General features: G+C 33.4%; 4 protein-coding genes across 5 annotated transcripts; 1 reads left to right on the forward strand and 3 right to left on the reverse strand.

Moving 5' to 3' along the window:
• Positions 1-243: 243 nt before the first annotated feature.
• On the reverse strand, positions 244-1,911 carry LOC105450460 (pyroglutamylated RFamide peptide receptor-like). The gene is made up of 5 exons (XM_011690310.1): positions 1,777-1,911; positions 1,438-1,630; positions 908-1,008; positions 623-746; positions 244-392 (listed from the first exon to the last, which is right to left on the reverse strand). The coding sequence occupies exons 1-5, from the start codon at positions 1,909-1,911 to the stop codon at positions 244-246; spliced, it is 702 nt and encodes a 233-aa protein (XP_011688612.1).
• A 4,887-nt stretch (positions 1,912-6,798) lies between these two features.
• LOC105449597 lies at positions 6,799-12,135 on the reverse strand. Its single transcript, XM_011688881.1, has 7 exons — positions 11,942-12,135; positions 9,268-9,716; positions 8,631-8,779; positions 7,540-7,832; positions 7,379-7,447; positions 7,043-7,141; positions 6,799-6,858 (listed from the first exon to the last, which is right to left on the reverse strand). Exons 2-7 carry the CDS (start codon positions 9,699-9,701, stop codon positions 6,805-6,807), a joined length of 1,098 nt encoding a protein of 365 aa, XP_011687183.1. The 5' UTR covers positions 9,702-9,716; positions 11,942-12,135; the 3' UTR covers positions 6,799-6,804.
• A 1,418-nt stretch (positions 12,136-13,553) lies between these two features.
• Positions 13,554-18,055, forward strand: LOC105449604 (DNA repair and recombination protein RAD54B-like). 2 transcript variants are annotated; one of them, XM_011688901.1, is made up of 14 exons: positions 13,554-13,924; positions 14,021-14,154; positions 14,255-14,354; positions 14,446-14,538; positions 14,861-15,051; positions 15,124-15,223; positions 15,300-15,392; positions 15,464-15,596; positions 15,685-16,238; positions 16,331-17,087; positions 17,188-17,347; positions 17,426-17,552; positions 17,628-17,858; positions 17,933-18,055. In XM_011688901.1, the coding sequence occupies exons 1-14, from the start codon at positions 13,847-13,849 to the stop codon at positions 17,993-17,995; spliced, it is 2,814 nt and encodes a 937-aa protein (XP_011687203.1). In that variant the 5' UTR covers positions 13,554-13,846; the 3' UTR covers positions 17,996-18,055. The 2 variants fall into 2 exon arrangements, with proteins under 2 accessions (XP_011687203.1, XP_011687194.1); XM_011688892.1 differs by having other exon boundaries at positions 13,554-14,154.
• A 30-nt stretch (positions 18,056-18,085) lies between these two features.
• LOC105449617 (enoyl-CoA delta isomerase 2, mitochondrial) lies at positions 18,086-20,478 on the reverse strand. The gene is made up of 6 exons (XM_011688914.1): positions 20,060-20,478; positions 19,006-19,160; positions 18,804-18,924; positions 18,636-18,725; positions 18,371-18,511; positions 18,086-18,279 (listed from the first exon to the last, which is right to left on the reverse strand). The coding sequence occupies exons 1-6, from the start codon at positions 20,156-20,158 to the stop codon at positions 18,124-18,126; spliced, it is 762 nt and encodes a 253-aa protein (XP_011687216.1). The 5' UTR covers positions 20,159-20,478; the 3' UTR covers positions 18,086-18,123.
• Between the last annotated feature and the right edge of the window lie 70 nt (positions 20,479-20,548).

The raw sequence follows: 20,548 nt of genomic DNA on the forward strand, positions 1-20,548 counted from the left end.
TATATATATATATATTTTTTTTACGATATTCCTAAAATCTCTTTCACGTCTAAAATCGTCGATACCGAATGTACCTCTTTGTTTTAGAACTATATATTTCTTAAAAAGAAACTAAAAATATAAAATTTTAGGAACATAAATTATCTTATAGTAATTTCACTACCATGCAATAAAATTGAGTATTTACAAAAAATACGCATATATAATTGATTTACTCTTCGGGAAGGATCATGTTGCAATAAATTACTGGATCCATATGCAATGTAGAATTCTTGCGAGATTCTGGCGAACACCGCGAGCCATCCAGCAGTAGATCACGGGATTCAAGGTACTATTTGCATATCCCAGAAAAAGGAAGTATTTCAGTGTGAGGTTTCTCGATTTTGTTGGTTCTATAAACAAAGCGTATAAGAAATTGATTAAAATTAATCTGATTATCATGTCTTAACGATATGGAAAAGATCGCATATTTTTGTTATCAGACTTTCATCGTAAAATTTTCTTGGACACATTTATATAGTCAAGCTAATAAAAATGGGAAATATATCAGGCTGCTTAATTCAATTGCAAAATATTATAAATATCTTTGAAAAATAGAAATTTTTGCAATGCTCGCACTTACTGATAACGTCGATATCCACCAAATAAACTATAATATTATAAGGCATCCAACACAGAGCAAAGAGTATAGCAAGGATTAATAATATCAGTGCAACTCGTTTTCTGTCCTGTCGTAATCTGGAGACCTGCGAAACAAAAGGCATAAGTATGACTAATTGTAAGGCATATAAGTATGACTAAACAGATTCCACGAATTTTCGTAATTTAATTGAGTTTTTAGGAAATCTCTATAATAAAAATTGTTAATTTAATTATAAAATTTTAAAAGACCCCTCATTGATCTGACCTGTAACGAGCTGATACTTTTCCTGTTGTCGCAGTCGGAGGGTGGCTTTTTAAACCAAAGGGTGAAACCAACCATCGAGTAGGTTAATAATACAATGAGACCTAAACGTATGATAAAAAAACATAAAAAGAAAAAAATAAAGACAGATAATTTTGCAAAATATGTATTCTAATCACATGTGCTTGTGTTAGAATAAACGCATGAGAATGTTTTAAGAATTAATATACTTCTCTTGTTTAGTATAAAAGTAACAAGTACACTAGTTCATTCGCCTTTACTCAGAAAGTATTGTGTACAAAGAACTAAAATAGAAGATGTATAAGCAAGCACGCGCTCCCACCCGTGTATAATATACCGTGTATAATATTTTAAATTTAGGTTGTAGATTTCAGATTTATGCATGGCAATCTGAATGTACAAGAATCCGATATGTACGTTTTGGCACGTTTATATAAAATGATATAAAACAGAAGTTCGCGCAATCTTATGAGAGAACAATAAAGTTTTTATACATTTATTTATAATCTTACATGGAATAACCATAAAGAATAGGAAGAATACGGTTCCGAAGACGTCTCGTTGGATTCCCAGTGACTTGTAATCCGACAAGCAGAAATTGAAATCTGGCGGCATCGGCGAGCTGCTATTATGCGAAAAATTCTGAATTTCTATCGAGTCCACATCAGTCATGTTGATAAATTCCTTTATTGAATGGAGTCTCACCTGCGGGAAAGGGATGAGAAAAGGTAAATTGCATATAACGCATATGCTAATATAAGTATATAAAATAGAGATAAAATTTTCATCAATTAGTGTCTACGATTTGTCAATCAGCACAGATTCAGGTACCAATAATCTAGATGACTTACTGCTCTATAAGTCGTAATAAAGAAAGCCATGGACGTCAGCCAAATACCCACGATAACGAGAATGATGTTCCTATGACTACATATGTAGCGGAAAATCATGGGCTTTCTTATGGCCAGATACCTATCGATGCTCATAGCCGCAATAGTGTATATTGAGACAGCAACACCTACACCTGTTGCAAACACGAGTGGTTATGCTGTTAGGAAATTTTTATACGTCATAAAATACTCTGTATATATATTTTATGACATACATAAATTTAATATACGTATATTTTTATATAAACGCATATATACATTTTCTTTCTAATCGGATAATGCATTTGTGCTTGTAATGTTTTTATGTATATAAATAAGTGACATGCAAAAAATATAAGTATAGAAAATGATTTAAAAATCAGCAATATTATTTACACAATGAAATAAAAAAGGCATTCAAACAATATAATAAATGCAATTAAATTGTATGATCAATTATTGAATTATACTTCTCGACTGTAGAAATATTTACTTCGCACATAAAAAGTCAGTTTGCACAAGAATTCACTATAATTCCATGACTTCGATATTTCTAGGCTGATCATCATCGGCATGCATATTGTGATAACCAATAAATCAGCCACGGATAGATTGATCAGAAAATAATTTGTAGCGCTGTAAAAAAAAATTGTATCTTCATTTTTACCCATAAAGTATAAGTCTTTTTCTCTTTTTCTTTTTATGATTTATTTATATATTTATGATTTAAATATATTAATATTAATAAATTTGAAGCTTAATTATATATATATGTATATATGTATATATATATATATATATATATATATATATATTCTATTCTATTAATACACTCTATAAATAATTATTCTTTATATGATGATGATCTTGATTCGTTAATAATATTTAATAAATATAATATTTTTTATAATATTGAGAGAAATGTTTAAGTTAATGCAAGCAAATTAACTTCAGCTAAGAATTGATAAGTACGAAATTGATGGAAAACTCCGTAATCTTACGTTCTTATTTTCGAAAATTTATTTTTATTAAATCATTTTTTATGACAACCAAACCAATATACAATTTATTAAAAGCTTTATATTTAAAAAATTTTAGCCAATAATGTTTTAAATTTATACTAGCATTATAGACGCCCGCTTTGCACGCGCTATTTAATATTTTTACTATATACCTAATTGTCATTATGCAATACTGATTGGTTCTCTTGCTGCGCTTTGTGAGCGGTTGTCATTACATATTTTGACAGTTACGTGTATGTTGATATGTACTTGCAAATTATAGTAAAAAGTGCTAAATAGCGCGCGCAAAACGCTAGCAAACTGTAATGCTAGTGTATATTTTAAAAATGGATTTGAAACAATCAGTAATCCGGAAATCTGTAAAAAATTCAGCACAGCACAATATAATTTAATTAATAAAAATAAAAAATTCAGAAGATACGGATGCTAATTTCGCGTATTGCCTTTTTATGAACATATATTAGAATATATATCATATAATTCAATTTTATAATTAGTACACTCTGAACCGAATTAAAAGAACTCCGCACATACCTCTTTAAATAATATTTGGAGATCATAATAATTATAAAAATGTTAGCTATCACACCGACTAGCACAGTTGACGCGTAAAGCATAATCAACAGGTAGTCCTTATTGCTTCCATGAAAGTAATTATATAACGTCCATAGAATCTCGACCACATTGTCGTTTTTTGATGATAAAGTCTTGTTCGCCATTTCACTGTGATCTTCGGTGCGGTCTTACTTTACGACTGGATCCTGAGTCCGATTAAGACCAGGGGCTCATACAAAAATATTAAAATAAAAAATAACGGTGAGAGCATCAAATAATTCGGTAGATTACAAGAAGAAATTTACAGGCCTCAATCCCGATGGCAGGAATCCACTCCAACGACTTTTCGTTCGAGCACGAGGAACAAGTTTCCGCGGTTTTGTCACAGCGCGGTAGCGACGGCCGAAAGTCTTGTGCACAATGTGGTCCAAAGTAGTTCTGACTCTTTGCATATGTGGAATATCTCTTTTTGGCGTCGAGGCTTGACATGAGAAAAAGGTTCTCGATGGTAACACTTGGAATAGTCGTCGGGGTCGCGGCACCGGTTTGAATTGATAGCGGTCGGAGCAGCGACGCACGCACGAGACTGTTTAGCGGCAGCTTTATTTTCCTTAAGCGTTTGTGTAGAAATTCGGGATAGACGGCTATAGCCAACGGTATTCATACAATTACACAAGCCAGTACTTGTAGATATTATCTTGACGTTCGGTTTTATCAGTGCTTCCTTTCAATCTGTGATCTCCAGCTTGCTTATTCATTAACAAACAGTATTATAACAGAATATTAATAAAACGAACGAATTCAAATAAAAGCTTAAAAAGTTTTAACTGACATTTTTGCAACATACATTTTTGTATTTCATGCCAATTATTTATTATAAATAAATTAATTCAAAATTTTTACTATAAATTTTTAATTAACAAAACGTAAGTAAAATATTTTACTTAAAATATAATCTTTTCTAAACTATAATTTTCGAAAATTTCAATATACAAATTCTATTTTCTACAAAATTTATTCTTTTAAAAATAGCGTGCGTTGTAGAATATAGGCTACTAAATTTTCTTTCCTTACAATTTTTCTAAATATTTTTTTTTTTTCACATAAATCAAAAAGATTCTACTTTTTTATTTGTATTTATCAAGAGCGATCTAGATCGAGGGAATAGATTTTTATTAAATTTATAAATTTCGAAATAGATTCTTCACCTCGATATAAATTTTAAACATGTATCGATGCGCGCAGCGTGACTGCCGCGCCATTGTAAATTGATATGTAAACGACTTATTGTTAATATAATGCCATTGAAATACAATACCATTGAAATTTGAATCACAAACGTAAATGCAGACGTATTATGTTATATAAACAACAAATTATACTTATGCTGCGATGTATGCTAAAAAAGCGCCTATAAAATTGTAAAAGAACATCCGCTTACGACGTCTATACAAATGAAAAAAACTCTTCGTTCTTTTCGACTACCAATAGATATGTATATCGATAAATTCGTTGTTTACACTTCATACAGTTTTCAAAAATTTATAAATTGTTACGTAAAACATAGTCACTACGTTTTATACATAGTTACTTAGAATCACATTTTTCATTGCTGATTTAATTAGAATAAGTATACCGTAAGTATATCTGTCAGAAATCAACTCCTTATTTCACCTACGTATTAATTACAATTAGACACATAATCACATGTGTATATTTTTAGTCTTAAGCTTTCATTTATTTACCGGTTTTGATATAATAAAACCGCATAAACATTATACATAATTTAAAGTGAAATTAATTAACGAGCTATCCGCGGCTGACTTATTCGCATGTGTGAAGTTAGCACCCCAACAATAAAATTCCATAGTTCTGATTAGAGTTCCCGTTTCATTTTGAAGGAACGAAGAGTTTTTTATAATTTATAACAAACCGCTTAGAACTATTTAATTACGAATTTTGATAAGAAAAACTTTAATCAGAATTATGGAATTTTAATGTTGGACCGAATGCTATATAATTCCCCTCCAACACTTATTTGAAGTATTATTTTCTTATACAATTTAATTCTAAAAGAATTCTGGAAGAGGACCTAGCATCAGATTTTATTTAGCAAGAAAAAGAATCTGATCCTCTTTAGGGAAAGAGGAAGGAAGAAAAGTAAAACAACGCATCAACATATCATAACAGTTTTTTCTACTGTACATCCGGTATTAACATCTGGTTCCAGTCTTTTCGTCATCCGTGAGATGTAAGCCTACCAAAAAAATAAAATTGTATGCGCACACACGTTGTATTTGGCACAAGAGAAAATGATGTATTTTCAATTACAGTTCATTCGGTGTTGTGTTTTTTTGCAACTGATTTGTAAAGTGATAATATGCCCCTCACATTGAAACAAAGCTAGAGTATCTACGAAAAAACTGAAAAGAAAATTTTGTAACTCAAAATATATATTATATAATTTTGTCAACTTTTGAAAAAAAAATCAAAACTTGCTGTGCTAATAGCTTTAGTTTAAAGACAGTTATAGTTTTAAAAACATAATCTCTGAAGATTTACACTTTCAGTTTTTGATAGTTTTATGGCATTATCAGTTTTCTTTCTATTATTATAATAAATTATAAATATTAATATTTTTGCATGTGATATATTTTATTATATATATAATATAATAATTTCTCAATTATATCGTCTGAAGTGGTGCTGGGATTTAATTTCAATTTTCAGCTCGATTTTCAATGGATTGTGATGCCTACTATTTTCTCCTTACTGCTCGCATTTTAACGTTACTGGATGCACGTAATTAACAACAATGATACACCGTCCTATCTAATTGTAAATTTGAGCTTTAGATATATTCTAGTATTAAAATAATACATTTTTTGTAACTGCTCGATTTTATTTTACGGGATTGCAAACACTTTCTAGAATTAAAATCAATATTCGTTTTTTAAAATTGAAACGTTAAGATCAAGATATGAAAAAAATTTTTTGATAGTTTTACGGCTTTTATAATAATTGACGTACTTTATAATAATTACATTAAATTATAATAAGTACATTGAAAATAAAATGCCGTTTTTTCAACATCCATCCTTACTTGTCGGTTATATCGCCGTGTTTGATCTGTAAAAAACGCTCGTATTATCGTAGCGACGACATGCTCTCTTTATGTGTAAAACGAAAAATTAAATTTCATGAATATTCTGTTACGGACAAATGTCTTGTTGTCATGGCGTGTGACAAAAATTAATCAAGCGATAAAAGCATTATATCTCTACCCCGATTGTACCCCTTTACCTTTTGTACATGCGGAACTGTGTGACTTTTCCTTTCGAATCTACAGCCGATCCGTAAAGTCGCGAGGAAAGATAACGATGGAGCGGGATGATCGATCAAACTTTCGGATGCAGATGCATTGAGATTACTGCTAGACGTTAGCAGAATGAAGGATCACTAGATATGTAGTTATACCAGAGGCTATCTGTGAAAGTAACGAAAATTATGAAAGTATGAAGGATCTTCGAAACGATTTTGTGCAACGACGGATTAAATAAAGCACAAACAATTTCGGATGATTATCGCTTCTCATCTTTATCGTGTAAAAGTGCTCTCGATATATTTTGTATTTTAGTACAAAAATTGTTTTTTTACACTATTTTTCTCACCGAAAGAAGCAATGGAAGATCGATGCGTATGATTCCGTAAGAGGCAAAGAAATGTACTTGCTGCAGTTGGAAGTAGGTCACAGCTTCCACACTGCAATCCTGCAGCAATTATTTAATAATTATTTATTTTAATTAATACAAAATAGTAGTTTAGGTTAGTTGCTTAAAAAAATTGACAAGAAAGAAATTTTAATTTTATTGTTCTTTATTACTATATTCTTTACTATTTCGTTCTTATTTTAATAATTATAGTCAATAACAAAATTTTAGCACAAATAAAAATTTTATTTTATAAGAGATTAAAATTAGAATTGATTAAATTAGCAAAACTTTTACCTGCGTAAAAGTTCTTTTAACGATAATGGCTGATGACGGTGTAAAGGCGATTTTGCCAACGCGATTAGCCTTGGAAAAAAGAAACAAGAGTTAAAAACTTGTCAATCACGTGGGGAGGGACTTCCTAGCTGCCCTTCCTGCTCGAAAATAAATCAACATACTTGGGTCGCAGTCACGTGACAAATGATGGTAATGATCAGCAGATTTGTCACACAAGCAGACACCAGTAAAATTTCTCTCACCATCAGCAGGGGCTGTGAATTCACGCCGTTACTGTTGATCGTGTAGATTCGTGTAAGTGTATTGAACGACATACAGGAGATCCACAGCAGAAGCTGCATCGCGTACACGGAGTTTATCATCTCGGTCGCGTTGGTGAGACACGAGTGCAACCACCACACTTCCTGCAAACGAAACTGCTTACCCGAGCGATCCACCACCATGATTTTACCATCTGTTTAAACATGCAACATCGCATGTGATTATTCTCAAGTACTGGAGACGATTTGACAACTATTAATTTAATGATTATTAATTATGCCTTTTAAGTCTTATTTATCTCACTAAAGATAATTGCAGTTTGCAATTATGTAGCCGTATTTTATAATAGATTTCGTTCACGTAAAAAATGAGTTTAATAAATATATGTGGGTAGATTTATTTTATCTCGAATATTGTCTCTTAAAGATAGCATCTCTTTAATTTTACTGGCCGTTAATCAAATTTACTTCCGTCATTTTATCGAAGGATCTGTTTATTCGCATTTATGAGCGATAAGTCAATGTCGTTATTTATTTTCCAGGACTTCGAGCCTATTAAGACTACCCTGTTCTTCATCGCGTCGAATCGCGTGGGAAAGCAGGCGTGTCGGCACGCAGACAGTTAACGTAGATGATATCAAGTAGACGGTGAACGTTCCAATAAAACGGAAAAATTAAAAATAAACTAGTGAGAGTAGAATAATTGGAGAGTTTAGGAAGGCATTGGAAAGTTATAACTACTACTAAAAATAGAGAATTTAGAAAGATATTAGAAATTTATAATTCTACATTAAATTTTTTAGGGGGAGGGGGGAATGATGGATTGATTTTAGCGTAAACAAACCTTTTTTCTTAAATCTTTTTCTTTTTTCATTTCACGATTATGAAATGCTACATAAAGCTACAAATAGTGATACAAGCTAATTGTAAGCGAATTATTAACGCATTAATAAACGCGAGAGACAACATACCATTCTTTGCAAATAATCTACCTTCGGGTAGCAGCAATAATTCACAAAGACGGCTGAATCTCTTGTACAGAAGGGATGACAGGCTGGCGAATGTCATCAGCTGCATCGACAGTGTCACGTTAACAATGGCGTAAGTTACACCGTTGAACACGGAATCATTGGGCTCGACGCTACGAATGACAAAATTGCGAATGACAGTGCAATCGTATGAAAAAGATCATGGGGGTACAGAGTGGGTTTATACCTGTGAAATAATTATTAATAAATAATGTCGCACGATTGTCAATATAATTCTGTTTTTCTGATATCTAACTTTTTTACTTACTACTTGCATATTTTGTAAATTAATTTTATAAATTAATTATTACATATAAATGGTTATAAATTAGTCTGACAAATCATATTTAATATTATTGTACACTGATGAAGTCATTAAAGCATAAAAAAATAATCATCAATATTACTGTTTAAAATTCTCCTTTTTTCTGCTTAACATAAATTCTAAAATTTATATAACAAAACTCTTCTTTCTTATACCGTCATATTGTATTGTAAAGGAATATTAAATATAATTAAATAAATTTTTCTTTACTTGTAGTAAACATACTATTATTGTTCCCTTTTAATACCTGTTTATATAAAAATTATTAATACTTACCGGAACGTTATATATCCAACTATTGACCAAAACGACAAAATAGCGAAGGTCATTGACCAACAGATGTAACGTATCCTGTGGGGATGTTTAGGCTCCTTGTATTTCGTCGCTCGGTCGAAGATACGTAAATGCGAAAGTGCAGCTCGTATCTTCCAGTTATACCAGTATGTCATCGCAATGTCGCTTAGGACACAGGCATACGAGAGACCTGTCCTCACCACGGTGAGCGTCAGCAGCCTCGGTCCGAGCACGGTGTCCCAGCGGAGCATGTAAAAATTCGCGATGCAGAGACTTGCATACAGGAATGCAAACAGGGTCGAGTAAATAGCGCCGTACATCATTATCACGATATCGTCCTCCTTGACGAGGAAAAGTCCACATCCAAACAGTCTCGCGGTATGCAAAAGGGGTCGTATGTCACTCAGAGACACCATTGCCTATTATCGATCCTGACGCTCGAAAATTAAAAAAAACGTAGAACGAGAAAAAAAATAGAGAAATAGTCACGATTTCCGTTGGTTCTCTTAATTTAATCGCTTCTTAATTATTTATTCTTCTTATTCTCTGCATTTTTTCTTAATAACGCGCAAAACTGTAGTTTCAAGTCGGACAAATCACAACACTATACATATATTGCCGATTCTGATTTTAACAATAAAAAAGATAGCTAACGCCTTTGCGAAATATTGCAAGATTAACGTCGCAATCCTCGTTTCTTAATTTAAATGTTTCTTATAATTATCTATTTTTCTTATTCTCCATTTTTTTTAAATAAGATTTTTAGATAAGACAGCAGCGTGAGAAAAGCGCAAAATTGCAGTGCCAAACAACTCACATCGGCGTAATAAAAATCTCGCAGTGTACATACATGGGCATAAAATACTGCATATATTATATATTATTATATTACAGAAAACGATAACGACGAGAGAATATAAGACACAGAGATCTGAGTCAGAGAGATTGTTCTGACCTTTGACTTTAGAAAAATGTCGAAAAATTTTTCAATATCTGATACTCTGCGTGTAACTCGCGTTTACCGGGACACACGTGCGAAATGTAAGACAAACATGATGTGCAGTTTAACTCATAAAATTTTATAAATTAAAGACATAACAAATGTCCCGTGTACGTGTATTCTTATATATTATATATTATATATACGAAGCAACGCAGACGAGTAGAATGTCTCACCGAGATCAGGAGCAGTTCTCATACTGACATATATAAGTATAATACACGTGTCGCACCGCGAGCGAAAACCGATCCTAAATTACAGAGCCACTTCAACGTAAGAGGTCGATTTGTCAGACGAGAAAGATCCGAAATTGTCGGATAATTGCGACTAAGGGAAAAACTATACTCATATAAAACTACTCCGATCGATCCTAAATTGCAGAGGCACTTCGACGTGAGAGCTAGGTCGATTTGTCAGATAGGGAAGGTCCGAAATTTTTGAATAATTGCGACTAGAGAAACTACTTATAAAAAACTACCCCGAATCGGCAGCTCATCGGCGTCTGCCCGCCGAAGCGAACGTACATACTACTATCGGTCCGTAAACGTAAAGTTCTTTCACTTGGCCGCTCCAATAGTGATGTCAGTAAGATAAATGGAGAGCTTGCCGGGCGCATGGCCTTTCCAGTGCTTCACGCCCCGCGATATTAATCTGCCACCATATGATAGGGTAAATGTTATCGTAACCCCGCGCGAACAATTAACACACCTGTCTCGTTCAAAAATTTCACGTTGTGACAGAGAGACTGACGTTCATCACCGTTCACTGCCTTCTGTTCGTTGCGATTAACAATTCCGTGGAAAGGGGGAGGGGATGGATTATTGCTGCCTCTATCTATGAAGAAGAAAAAAAATTCGACGCGAAGGGTATCAACGAGCACGCGCCGCGCGAGCGTCGCCGTTGCACTCGCCCCCGACATTCTGATCGCGATTAGATGTTAAATGCTCCGAGATTAATGAGTCGCAATAGGAAAAAGCTGCACCCTGCATTTGCCGTTTGTCCCGTAAGTAGAGATGGAAGTGGATAGACGCGAAGAGCGTCGTCTTGAATTACAAATAAGTTTACAATCGGACGCTGTCATCTCATTCCCGTAAAGAGATATAAAATTAAAGAGAGATTAATATTTTTTTTTAAAGAGAAATAAAATGGAGACAAATCCTGTCTCCATATCGTCGTGCCGTGATAAACAATTTTAATCGCCGATAAGACTTGGCCGCGCGACAGTACAGAGAGAGGTTTTCACGTGTGATGAACTGCTATGCATGTGGCATATTGTAACTTAATATCCGAGGCGTGCGAAACGGAAATTCCAATAAGCCGCGCCGATGACGTCGCACAAATGTCGCAGTTATTTTCTCCATCTGTGATACGTGGCATAAATCAACATTTACACATGAAATGAAAAGTATAGGGCGGCAGCGACGTAGATCATTAGCGCTTAAAAGCCAATGGAAACATTTGGTCTGCATGTAACATATATATAATCGCTGGAAACGTATAGGACTTGTGAAGAGAAAAAGTAGGAAGATTTCGAATGCGAATAGAGTAACGATGCTGTCGCTTTTTACGACAACGACGTTATCTCGCTTATTAATGATTGGCGAAGTCCCTTCAACGCAGACTAGTAAAATCCTACGTCGCGGTGTATACACATACTGAGGATTGAGGATATATGGAGTAGACAAATCTATTTGTTCGTATTTTGGACGACATCGAAGACACGTCTTCTCGCGTTATAATGATTTGATCGAACGTATGTAACGGTGGTACATGTGTAAAAAAATATGTACACTCGTTAAGTAAAATGTCAGTAAGCTCCTGTACGTATTCGCTAGAAATTCCGAAATCGTTATGTCATTTATCAAAAGAAAAAAGAGACGATCAATGATATACATCCTCGCCCGTTATTGTCGACAAAAGACAACAGAACTATCTAGATAGATTTTATCTCTATTCTCCCAGTTTCTATTGTGGTGTCTATAGTGGTGATTATGATCCTTTACCTATAAAAAATTCAAACTTTTAGTAAATTTAGAACAAGGTTTAAATGTAAAAAGTCGCTGAAGTTCGTAAATATCATTCATTTCTAAGGATTATTGGAATTATCACGCAATAATAAGAGTTTTCTGAGTTATTAGATCGACACGAGTTTTGGTTCCTAGATTAAAATTATTATGGATAATTGGATAAACTGGGATCGTCGGTTGGAATGGATATACTTTTAGAATAGATCAGAAATATAATTAAGCGTTTGAATGATAGGATAGTGATATATATTACATTAAGTAATGTATTTGGCATTTGCTTGTGACTTAATAACGCGACATGCTCAATAATTATACTCAAGAATCGCATAGAATGCAGAGCATCAAGACTCAAAGAAATCCCATACAGCACAGAAGCTTGCCACAATATTGCAGCAAAGTTGCAACATTGCATATTGCAATGCAATGCTTCAAAAACATTGTTAAAATATAGATTTGCAATATTTAAAAAAAAAGTGAAAAGAATTTACCACGATTTTGTGTTTAAATTTTTGCAGCCTCTTCAGCACAATCCGATGGGACGTGCATAGAAATTAACTTTTGTTTAGTAACTAATTAATCGCGCCTACCCCGATTTTTTCACCACTGCCATTTCGAAGAAAACTCATATATGGGATGCGCTGGCTTTGATACTAAAATTCTCGCAAACTCTTCAGCACAATCCGATGGAACGTGCATAAAAATTAACTTCTGTTTAATAACTAATTAATCGCGCCTACCCCGATTTTTTCATCGCTGCCGTTTCGAAGAAAACTCATGCCCTGGCTTTGATACTAAAATTCTCGCAAACTCTTCAGCACAATCCGATGGGACGTGCATAAAAATTAACTTCTGTTTAATAACTAATTAATCGCACCTACCTCGATTTTTTCACCGCTGCCGTTTCGAAGAAAACTCATATATGGGATGCGTTGGCTTTGATACTAAAATTTTCGCAGCCTCTTCAGCACAATCCGATGGGACGTGCATAGAAATTAACTTAACTGTTTAGTAACTAATTAATCGCGCCTATCGCGATCAGAGGGAAGAAAAGAGAGAAGAGAATAATGCTTCTCTCTGTACACGATTAGCACGGTCACGAACCACGTTCTAATGCTATGGTTTGATCGACAATGTCATAAGATAGACCTGGTACGTAGTTCCTTTTTTGAAGACGTGGACGTGGGGCGTTAGTGTACGGGGGAGATCGCTTTCACGCTTCTCTCTGACGACTATTAATGGTTAGGTTAGGTTAGGCGCGCTTTTGAATAAAGTGCCTTTTGCCTAGATTGTTGTATCAGTTGTGCTCAGTGCTGTATGTTGATCTACTAATTAAATTAAAAGAACTGTCGAGCAAATTAAAATTTTTTGCAAGTTTGCAACGAAACTAATCTTTTGTGTTAACACTTTACTTTATTATCTGATCATATGTATGTACATAGTTCTGTGTTCAAATCAACATTGGACAAGGTTAACTAGTCGCGCGAATCGGATCCGCTGAACTCTAAAGCCGAAGGAAAAAAGACCCGATCTGTTCATGTATCGAAATAAACCCGTGAAGGGATTTGTATCCCCTTTCGTTCAACCGCGGACAACCGCGGACAAGGAACATGACGTAAGTGAAATATCCGTGTGTCAAAAAGAATCGTCGAGCGATTTGGTGAGAGAGCCTCTCCGGAATACCTTGAAAGTTTTGAACTTGTTCGAGAAGGAGACTCAGGAAAATGAGGTCGGGCACGATAATGTCCGCTCGGAGAATAATCCATCGAAGAAACGAAATGCCAGTTCTCCAGTACGCGTGAAAGAAACGTCGGCCGTTGACTCGCCCCGATCGACGACAAAGATGTAAGTACTCTGAAAGTAAACGTTAGAACGGATAGAATACATGCAGATCTATCTCGATTTTATTTGCTTGTAAATAAATATTGACATACATCTTTTACAGCGTTTTTAACGTGATGTACGGCAAGATAACTTCGAAAAAGCACAAAACATGGGACGGCGACGGTTTGCTAGAAGTAACTGGGAAGAGTGCAATTCTTAAGGTGACTCAGCGCATCCATTATAAAGTCTTATTAACAATTTAAATTCTCATTAAACAAATTTTGAAGATTGTTAACTTTTCCGATACGACAGGAGTTGGATGGTAAAGTTATGGGAAGAACTACAATCAATCTGAGCAATGTGGCAGAAGGCTCCAGATTAATCATAGGAAACAAACAAATAGAGGTAAAAGTGGATCGATGTATATGCTCTTTGCTTCCTGTTTCTTGCTTTTTTTACCTCATATCTTTTTCTCTCTTTGCGACCGTTTTATCGACAATCGTGTTTCTTGTCATGTATTTTCTGTCTCTTCTGAAATTTGTCAATTTTTATCCTGAGCGAAAATAAAGGATCAGGATATAAGAGGCAAAAAGACATGGGTGATAAAAAGTTGTAAAAAGTAAGAAACAAGAAACAAAGAGCACATTGTAGATCCCTCTTAAGAGTTGTATTGATCTTTATTTATGCAATATTGTTTGTTGAAAAACTTAGACAAAGTTAATTTTAGATTATAGATCGAGTATCACAAGAGCTATCTGTGCCAGAGAAGAAATGCCTGGAAATGGCAGTAGAGGAACCACTGCAAAAAAAACTTAAAACATTTTCTAAATGCGTATTTCTGTTACCAATGAAAAATGATAATGCTGGAGCTGACGAGAGGAAAGAATCAGTCGATTCATCTGAGGCGAAGACAAAAACGTAACTGTTTTAAAAGTAAACTTTAACTAATAAATTTTTATCTCTTGCTTTAATAAGTAAATATTGATATAGCATGTTCAACGTGATGTACGGCAAGATAACTTCGAAGAAACATAAAACGTGGGACAGTGACGGTTTGCTAGAAATTACTGGGAAACGCGCGATTCTTAAGGTAATCAACTGCACCAACGGCATCAGCTGCAAATCTCTTATCTTGAAAATTATTGTAAATGCTTCTGGTACAACAGGATTTGGATGGTAACGTCGTGGGAAAAACTACAATCAATTCAAGTAATGTAGTAGAAGGCTCCAGATTAATTATAGGAAACAAGGAAGTTGAAGTAAGAGGATGCATTGACGTTTTTATTTATGTAGCATGAGAACAAAATCTAATAAAGTTAAATAATTCTAGATTATAGATCAGGTGTCCCAAGAGCTGCTTGTATCAGAAAAGAGTCTTGAGAAAACAGTAGAGGAGCTATCAAGAAATAAGTTTAAAGCATCATCTACACATGCATTTACACCCTTGTTTTCATCCACACAAGGTTCTACAAATTTATAATATATTATAATATATTAATCACATTGATGTAATCATGATGTAAATAAATATGTTAAATATTTATGTTAAAGGATTGGCATTGAATAGCGAGCCTTTAGTGATGCCATACTTGAATTCCACTGAATGGATAAATCAAGAGGAGCAGGAAATCTCGGTTGATTCCTGTTTAGTGGCAAAGCTTAGAGAGCATCAACGCCATGGAATTGTGTTCCTCTATGAATGCTTGATGGGACTAAAAGTACCAGATTATTTTGGTGCAATTTTGGCCGACGAAATGGGCCTTGGCAAAACCTTACAATGTATTACATTAATTTGGACAATGTTGAAAAAGGGTCCGTATGGCCAACCGATTGTGAAACGTGTGTTAATAGTAACACCCAGTAGCTTGTGCAACAATTGGGAAAAGGAATTCATAAAATGGTTGGGCAGCCACAGGATATCTCCGTGTGTTATAAGTGGAAAAAATAAGCCCAAGGACTTTACCAAACATCCGAGAAATTCGGTGATGATTATTAGTTACGAGATGTTCATTAAATATCATACGGAGATTAGTGAAATTGCCTTCGATTTGATTGTATGCGACGAAGGCCACAGACTAAAAAATAGCAATGTAAAAGCAGCAAAAGTAATTATCCATTTGATTTTCATTATTAATAACATTATAATTTATTATTAATATAATGTAAATGCATATTTATGTGTTGTTTTGTCTTACAGCTATTACAGGAGATAAATTGTAAGAAACGAATTATTCTGACAGGTACGCCCATACAGAATGATTTGAAAGAATTTTATGCACTGATCGACTTCATTAATCCCGGCATTCTCGGCACTCCTGCTGAATACAAGAATTATTACGAGGAACCGATTGTCGCATCTCAGTGTCCTCATGCCGACGATGATGTTCTCAGTCTCGGTAATGAAAGATCCACAGAATTATACGAACACACAAAATCGTTCATTCTGAGACGTACGCAAACGGCGATAAACAAGTATCTGCCGCGCAAATATGAAATAGTTCTGTTTTGCTCCTTATCTAAGAAACAAAAAGATCTATATACTCTCGTTACCGACGCTTGGTTCAACAAGATTTGTCTAGAAGACAAAAGTAATATGCATTTGTCTATTATTACCGCTCTTAAAAAAATCTGCAACCATCCAAATCTGTTCCTGAACGAAAAGGAGAACGCGCTGTATGACACTTTATCAAGATCATCGTGTATATCGCAAATAAAACGGGACGAAAACTTTATCGAGTATTGCGGAAAAGTCACAATTCTACGAACATTAATGAGAAATCTAAAGAAGACTGACGAGAAGCTGGTGTTGGTCTCCTATTACACACAGACGCTTGATCTTCTTGAGACTATATGCAACATGGAAGGATTAAAATTCTTAAGATTAGACGGCACTATTTCCACCTCTGCACGATCAAAAGTCATCGACCAATTCAATACGCCCACTGACAATAGCAGTAAGTTCCGCAAAAATCAAGAGACGTAATTGTGTCTCGCGTTTATACGGTATATTCGGTAATAAAAACTGATATATTACAGAAAAATAAATTCTTACAGAAGTTCTTTTGCTAAGTGCAAAGGCAGGTGGCGTTGGCTTGAATTTACCTGGAGCATCCAGACTTGTGTTATTTGATTCCGATTGGAATCCTGCATCTGATATGCAAGCAATGGCAAGGATCTGGAGAGAGGGACAGAAAAGGAATGTTTATATTTATAGGTTTGTACAAATTTAATATTATTGCACAGTAATGTATTGTAATAGGAGATATGTAACTTTGTGTGTACGAATTTGCAGATTATTGACCACAGGTACGATAGAGGAGAAAATTTATCAAAGACAAATTAGCAAAGCTAGTCTAAGTGAGTCGGTAGTGGATTTGAATCATCTTGGATCTTTAAAGTTATCTACTGTGGAACTAAAGGTACGTTTTATTATAAAGATTTTGACGATCATTACGAAAATCATCACTTAAATTATTCTTCATTTTTTTTTTTAGGATTTATTTACGTTGGCAAGCGATACAATTTCACTAACACATGATTTAATGAATTGTTGTTGTTCTGGCCGGAATGAACACATACTTACTAAAGAATTGATAGAGAAAAATAATGAAACGCGAGATTGTCAACTTATATTATATGACAAACCATCTCAACAAAATTTGACGATAAATCAACTTCGAGATTGGCAACATTATAAGCAGCCAATTCCATCTGACATCATGCAGGTAATAAGCTGTTTAAATTGGTAATGATAATTAAAAATTAGGATTCAAAATTTATGATCTAATTTATTTTACAGGATATTATGTTAACAGAAACAAGTGATTATATAACATTTATATTTAAAAATTGTACAATGTAAAAAGCAATTGATGTAAATCACCATATAAATTATAAATCACAAAAATCCATTATAAAATTATATAATTTGTAATTTGAATACCGTATTCACCATTTTTATTAAAAGATATATGCAGTATTTTAGTTATTTTAAAGCTTATTTTTTCGCGATAGGAATTTCATTATTCTTTCGAGTAATTCGGGTGACTCGAATCGTTTTTTCAACTCTTTCATTTCTTCTTCATTAACTTTTAATAAAATCTCTTTATTCCATCTACTCACCAATCGCTTGGTCGCCAATATTGACTGAAATTAATCGATTAATTTTATTACGACGGTTTAAAAAGTAATGTCAAAGGAAATTAATCGCACGGAGAACATCAAGCAAAAATAATACCTGTGACGAAAGTGTAGATATTTTGTTCAAATAATTCCATACTTCTTCAAGAGAATCATGGTTGTACACTTCGCTAACCAAGCCAAGTTGCTTGGCTTCTTGAGCATTCATCTTATATCCTAAATACAACATGTCCCCAGCCTAAATAAATGTTTTTGTAATGTAATATCGAAATCTTAATCATAGAATTATATTATATTAAGGAGTAAAATTTCAGATACAAATCTTAATAACAATTTGCACATATTTTTTAAATGAAACATACCTTGGAATGTCCTAATAATCTCGGGAACGTATAGGAAGAACACCCTTCGGCAACAAGACCCAAAGAGCTGAACGGTGTGTAAAAGTATGCCTGTAATGTATTTATGTAATACATTTAAGTATAGTTATATGTCCAAAATATTCTCATATATTGAACAATTATCGGCACCTTATCTGAAGCATAAACTATATCAAAAATTCCTAATATTGTAGTTGCGATTCCTATTGCTGGTCCATTCACAACGGCTATTAAAAGCTTTGGATACATAATTATAGTATCGATTAATTCCCTGTAAAATATATTTGTCGATTTGATTTCCATATTTACAGAGGCATAAATCTGTTATATACCTCCTTCTTACGATGCTTACTTAATTGTATTTTCAGCAGAATTCTCAGCAGATTCCATTGAGGCAGTTATGTCATTGCCACTGCTAAAAAAATCTCCATTTGCGGTCAATGCAAATATCAATACTTCGTTGTTTTCAGCAGATTCATTTAATAGTATCGTTAATTCCTTATACATCTGCAAAAAGATAGGAAAGTTATATGTGATTATCTTTCGATCTTGCATATGATATCAAGCAGGATTGTGAAGTAACGCAAAGTTACTTATAGCGTCGTTAATTACTTTGTAATTACTTTATTATTGTTATCGTTATTTCTTTCCGGTAACAATTGTTACTTTTCTCCATTTGTGAAGATAATATAGTAACGTCATCAGTCATATCTTTTATCGTTACTTTAATTCCCTATTACATACCTTTATGCCTATTCAATAAATTTGCACATCTTTTTAGCGTGCAAATGCAATTATAAATTTCTTTATTTTTATATTTTACATTACACATAAAAAATATATTTATATTTTAAATTGCATTTCGATAGTCATTATCATTACTGTCAATAATGAAAGTCTACACATATATATGTGACATAAACTCCTGCAGATTTTCAATACTGGCAATAAACGTATGAACATGCAAATAAAATTAATGTTTAATAAAAAATTTGCATTTGTGCACTTATGAATTGCAGTCTAAATTTATATAAAGTACTAAAAGATAAAGATATTAATGTAAGATATTTCTAAAGATAAATATTAAAAGATACAGATATTAATATAAAAGGAATTAGTATAGAATTATTAAATAAATTTAATATAAAGAAAAAGCTTGTTATATAATTTGTAATTTAAAGTTTTAACATTGATTTTTAAATAATATATAACTTTAAAATGTAATATCTTTTACTTCAGCATTACATAAAAAGTTAAGTAGCAAATCGTTACTTTTTAAAATTATTAACGATTCGAGTAACAATAATGAGTTATTTTTCATAAAAAGTAACGGTGACGAGTTATTTCTTTTTACAGTAACGTTCGCAATCCTGCTCCTGCGAGTATCGTTTACGTAACATTCTTACCTGAGGCGAAAGTGCGTTCTTTTTGGCAGGTTTATTAAGCACCACTTTTTGAATTCCATTTTCCAAAGTGCTCAGAATAAATGAATTTACGTGTGCCATTCTGGCAGATTTCTTTAAAGTAGTTTAGAATTCGCGCAATCTTTTCGTCGAACTTATAACCTCACTTTCACTTGGCACCGCTCATCCGCTTGTCGGAAATAACGATATATGTAGCTAATGTAAGAATAAAAAAAAATATGTAAAAAACGTGCCGTCTGTACTTTATAAACAGTTATTGATAGCTTTGCAAAAAAAGTTGTCGAGTTCTCCAGCTATTATATTGCTTCAGCTGAACTAAAAATTAGCTGCTCATGCTGACGTCATCTCGGGCTATCTATACTTAAAAAGATAAAAACTCCAATGAATGTATATTGAAAAATTATACTTTGTAATATGCAGATTTAGATGCAGCATATAGATGTCAGTACGAGCTGTATACAATTACAATAT

This window comes from Wasmannia auropunctata, unplaced genomic scaffold (genome assembly GCF_000956235.1).
Source record: "Wasmannia auropunctata unplaced genomic scaffold, wasmannia.A_1.0 LD336111.1, whole genome shotgun sequence".
In the NCBI taxonomy this organism is placed as follows: Eukaryota; Metazoa; Arthropoda; class Insecta; order Hymenoptera; family Formicidae; genus Wasmannia; species Wasmannia auropunctata.

Coding starts and splice junctions, on each gene's coding strand:
- LOC105450460 (XM_011690310.1), bottom strand. CDS start 1,911: ATGAGCATCGATAGGTATCTGGCCATAAGAAAGCCCATGATTTTCCGC. Junction 1,631..1,776: donor TTATTACGACTTATAGAGCA/GTAAGTCATCTA, acceptor CCTTTCCCGCAG/GTGAGACTCCATTCAATAAA. Junction 393..622: donor GGTGGATATCGACGTTATCA/GTAAGTGCGAGC, acceptor CTTTGTTTATAG/AACCAACAAAATCGAGAAAC.
- LOC105449604 (XM_011688892.1), top strand. CDS start 13,847: ATGTATCGAAATAAACCCGTGAAGGGATTTGTATCCCCTTTCGTTCAA. Junction 14,155..14,254: donor CCCCGATCGACGACAAAGAT/GTAAGTACTCTG, acceptor CATCTTTTACAG/CGTTTTTAACGTGATGTACG. Junction 14,539..14,860: donor TAGGAAACAAACAAATAGAG/GTAAAAGTGGAT, acceptor AGTTAATTTTAG/ATTATAGATCGAGTATCACA.
- LOC105449597 (XM_011688881.1), bottom strand. CDS start 9,701: ATGGTGTCTCTGAGTGACATACGACCCCTTTTGCATACCGCGAGACTG. Junction 7,142..7,378: donor TTAAAAGAACTTTTACGCAG/GTAAAAGTTTTG, acceptor TAATTGCTGCAG/GATTGCAGTGTGGAAGCTGT. Junction 6,859..7,042: donor ATCTTCCATTGCTTCTTTCG/GTGAGAAAAATA, acceptor TTACTTTCACAG/ATAGCCTCTGGTATAACTAC.
- LOC105449617 (XM_011688914.1), bottom strand. CDS start 20,158: ATGGCACACGTAAATTCATTTATTCTGAGCACTTTGGAAAATGGAATT. Junction 19,161..20,059: donor AGAACGCACTTTCGCCTCAG/GTAAGAATGTTA, acceptor ATCTTTTTGCAG/ATGTATAAGGAATTAACGAT. Junction 18,512..18,635: donor GATTATTAGGACATTCCAAG/GTATGTTTCATT, acceptor ACATTTATTTAG/GCTGGGGACATGTTGTATTT.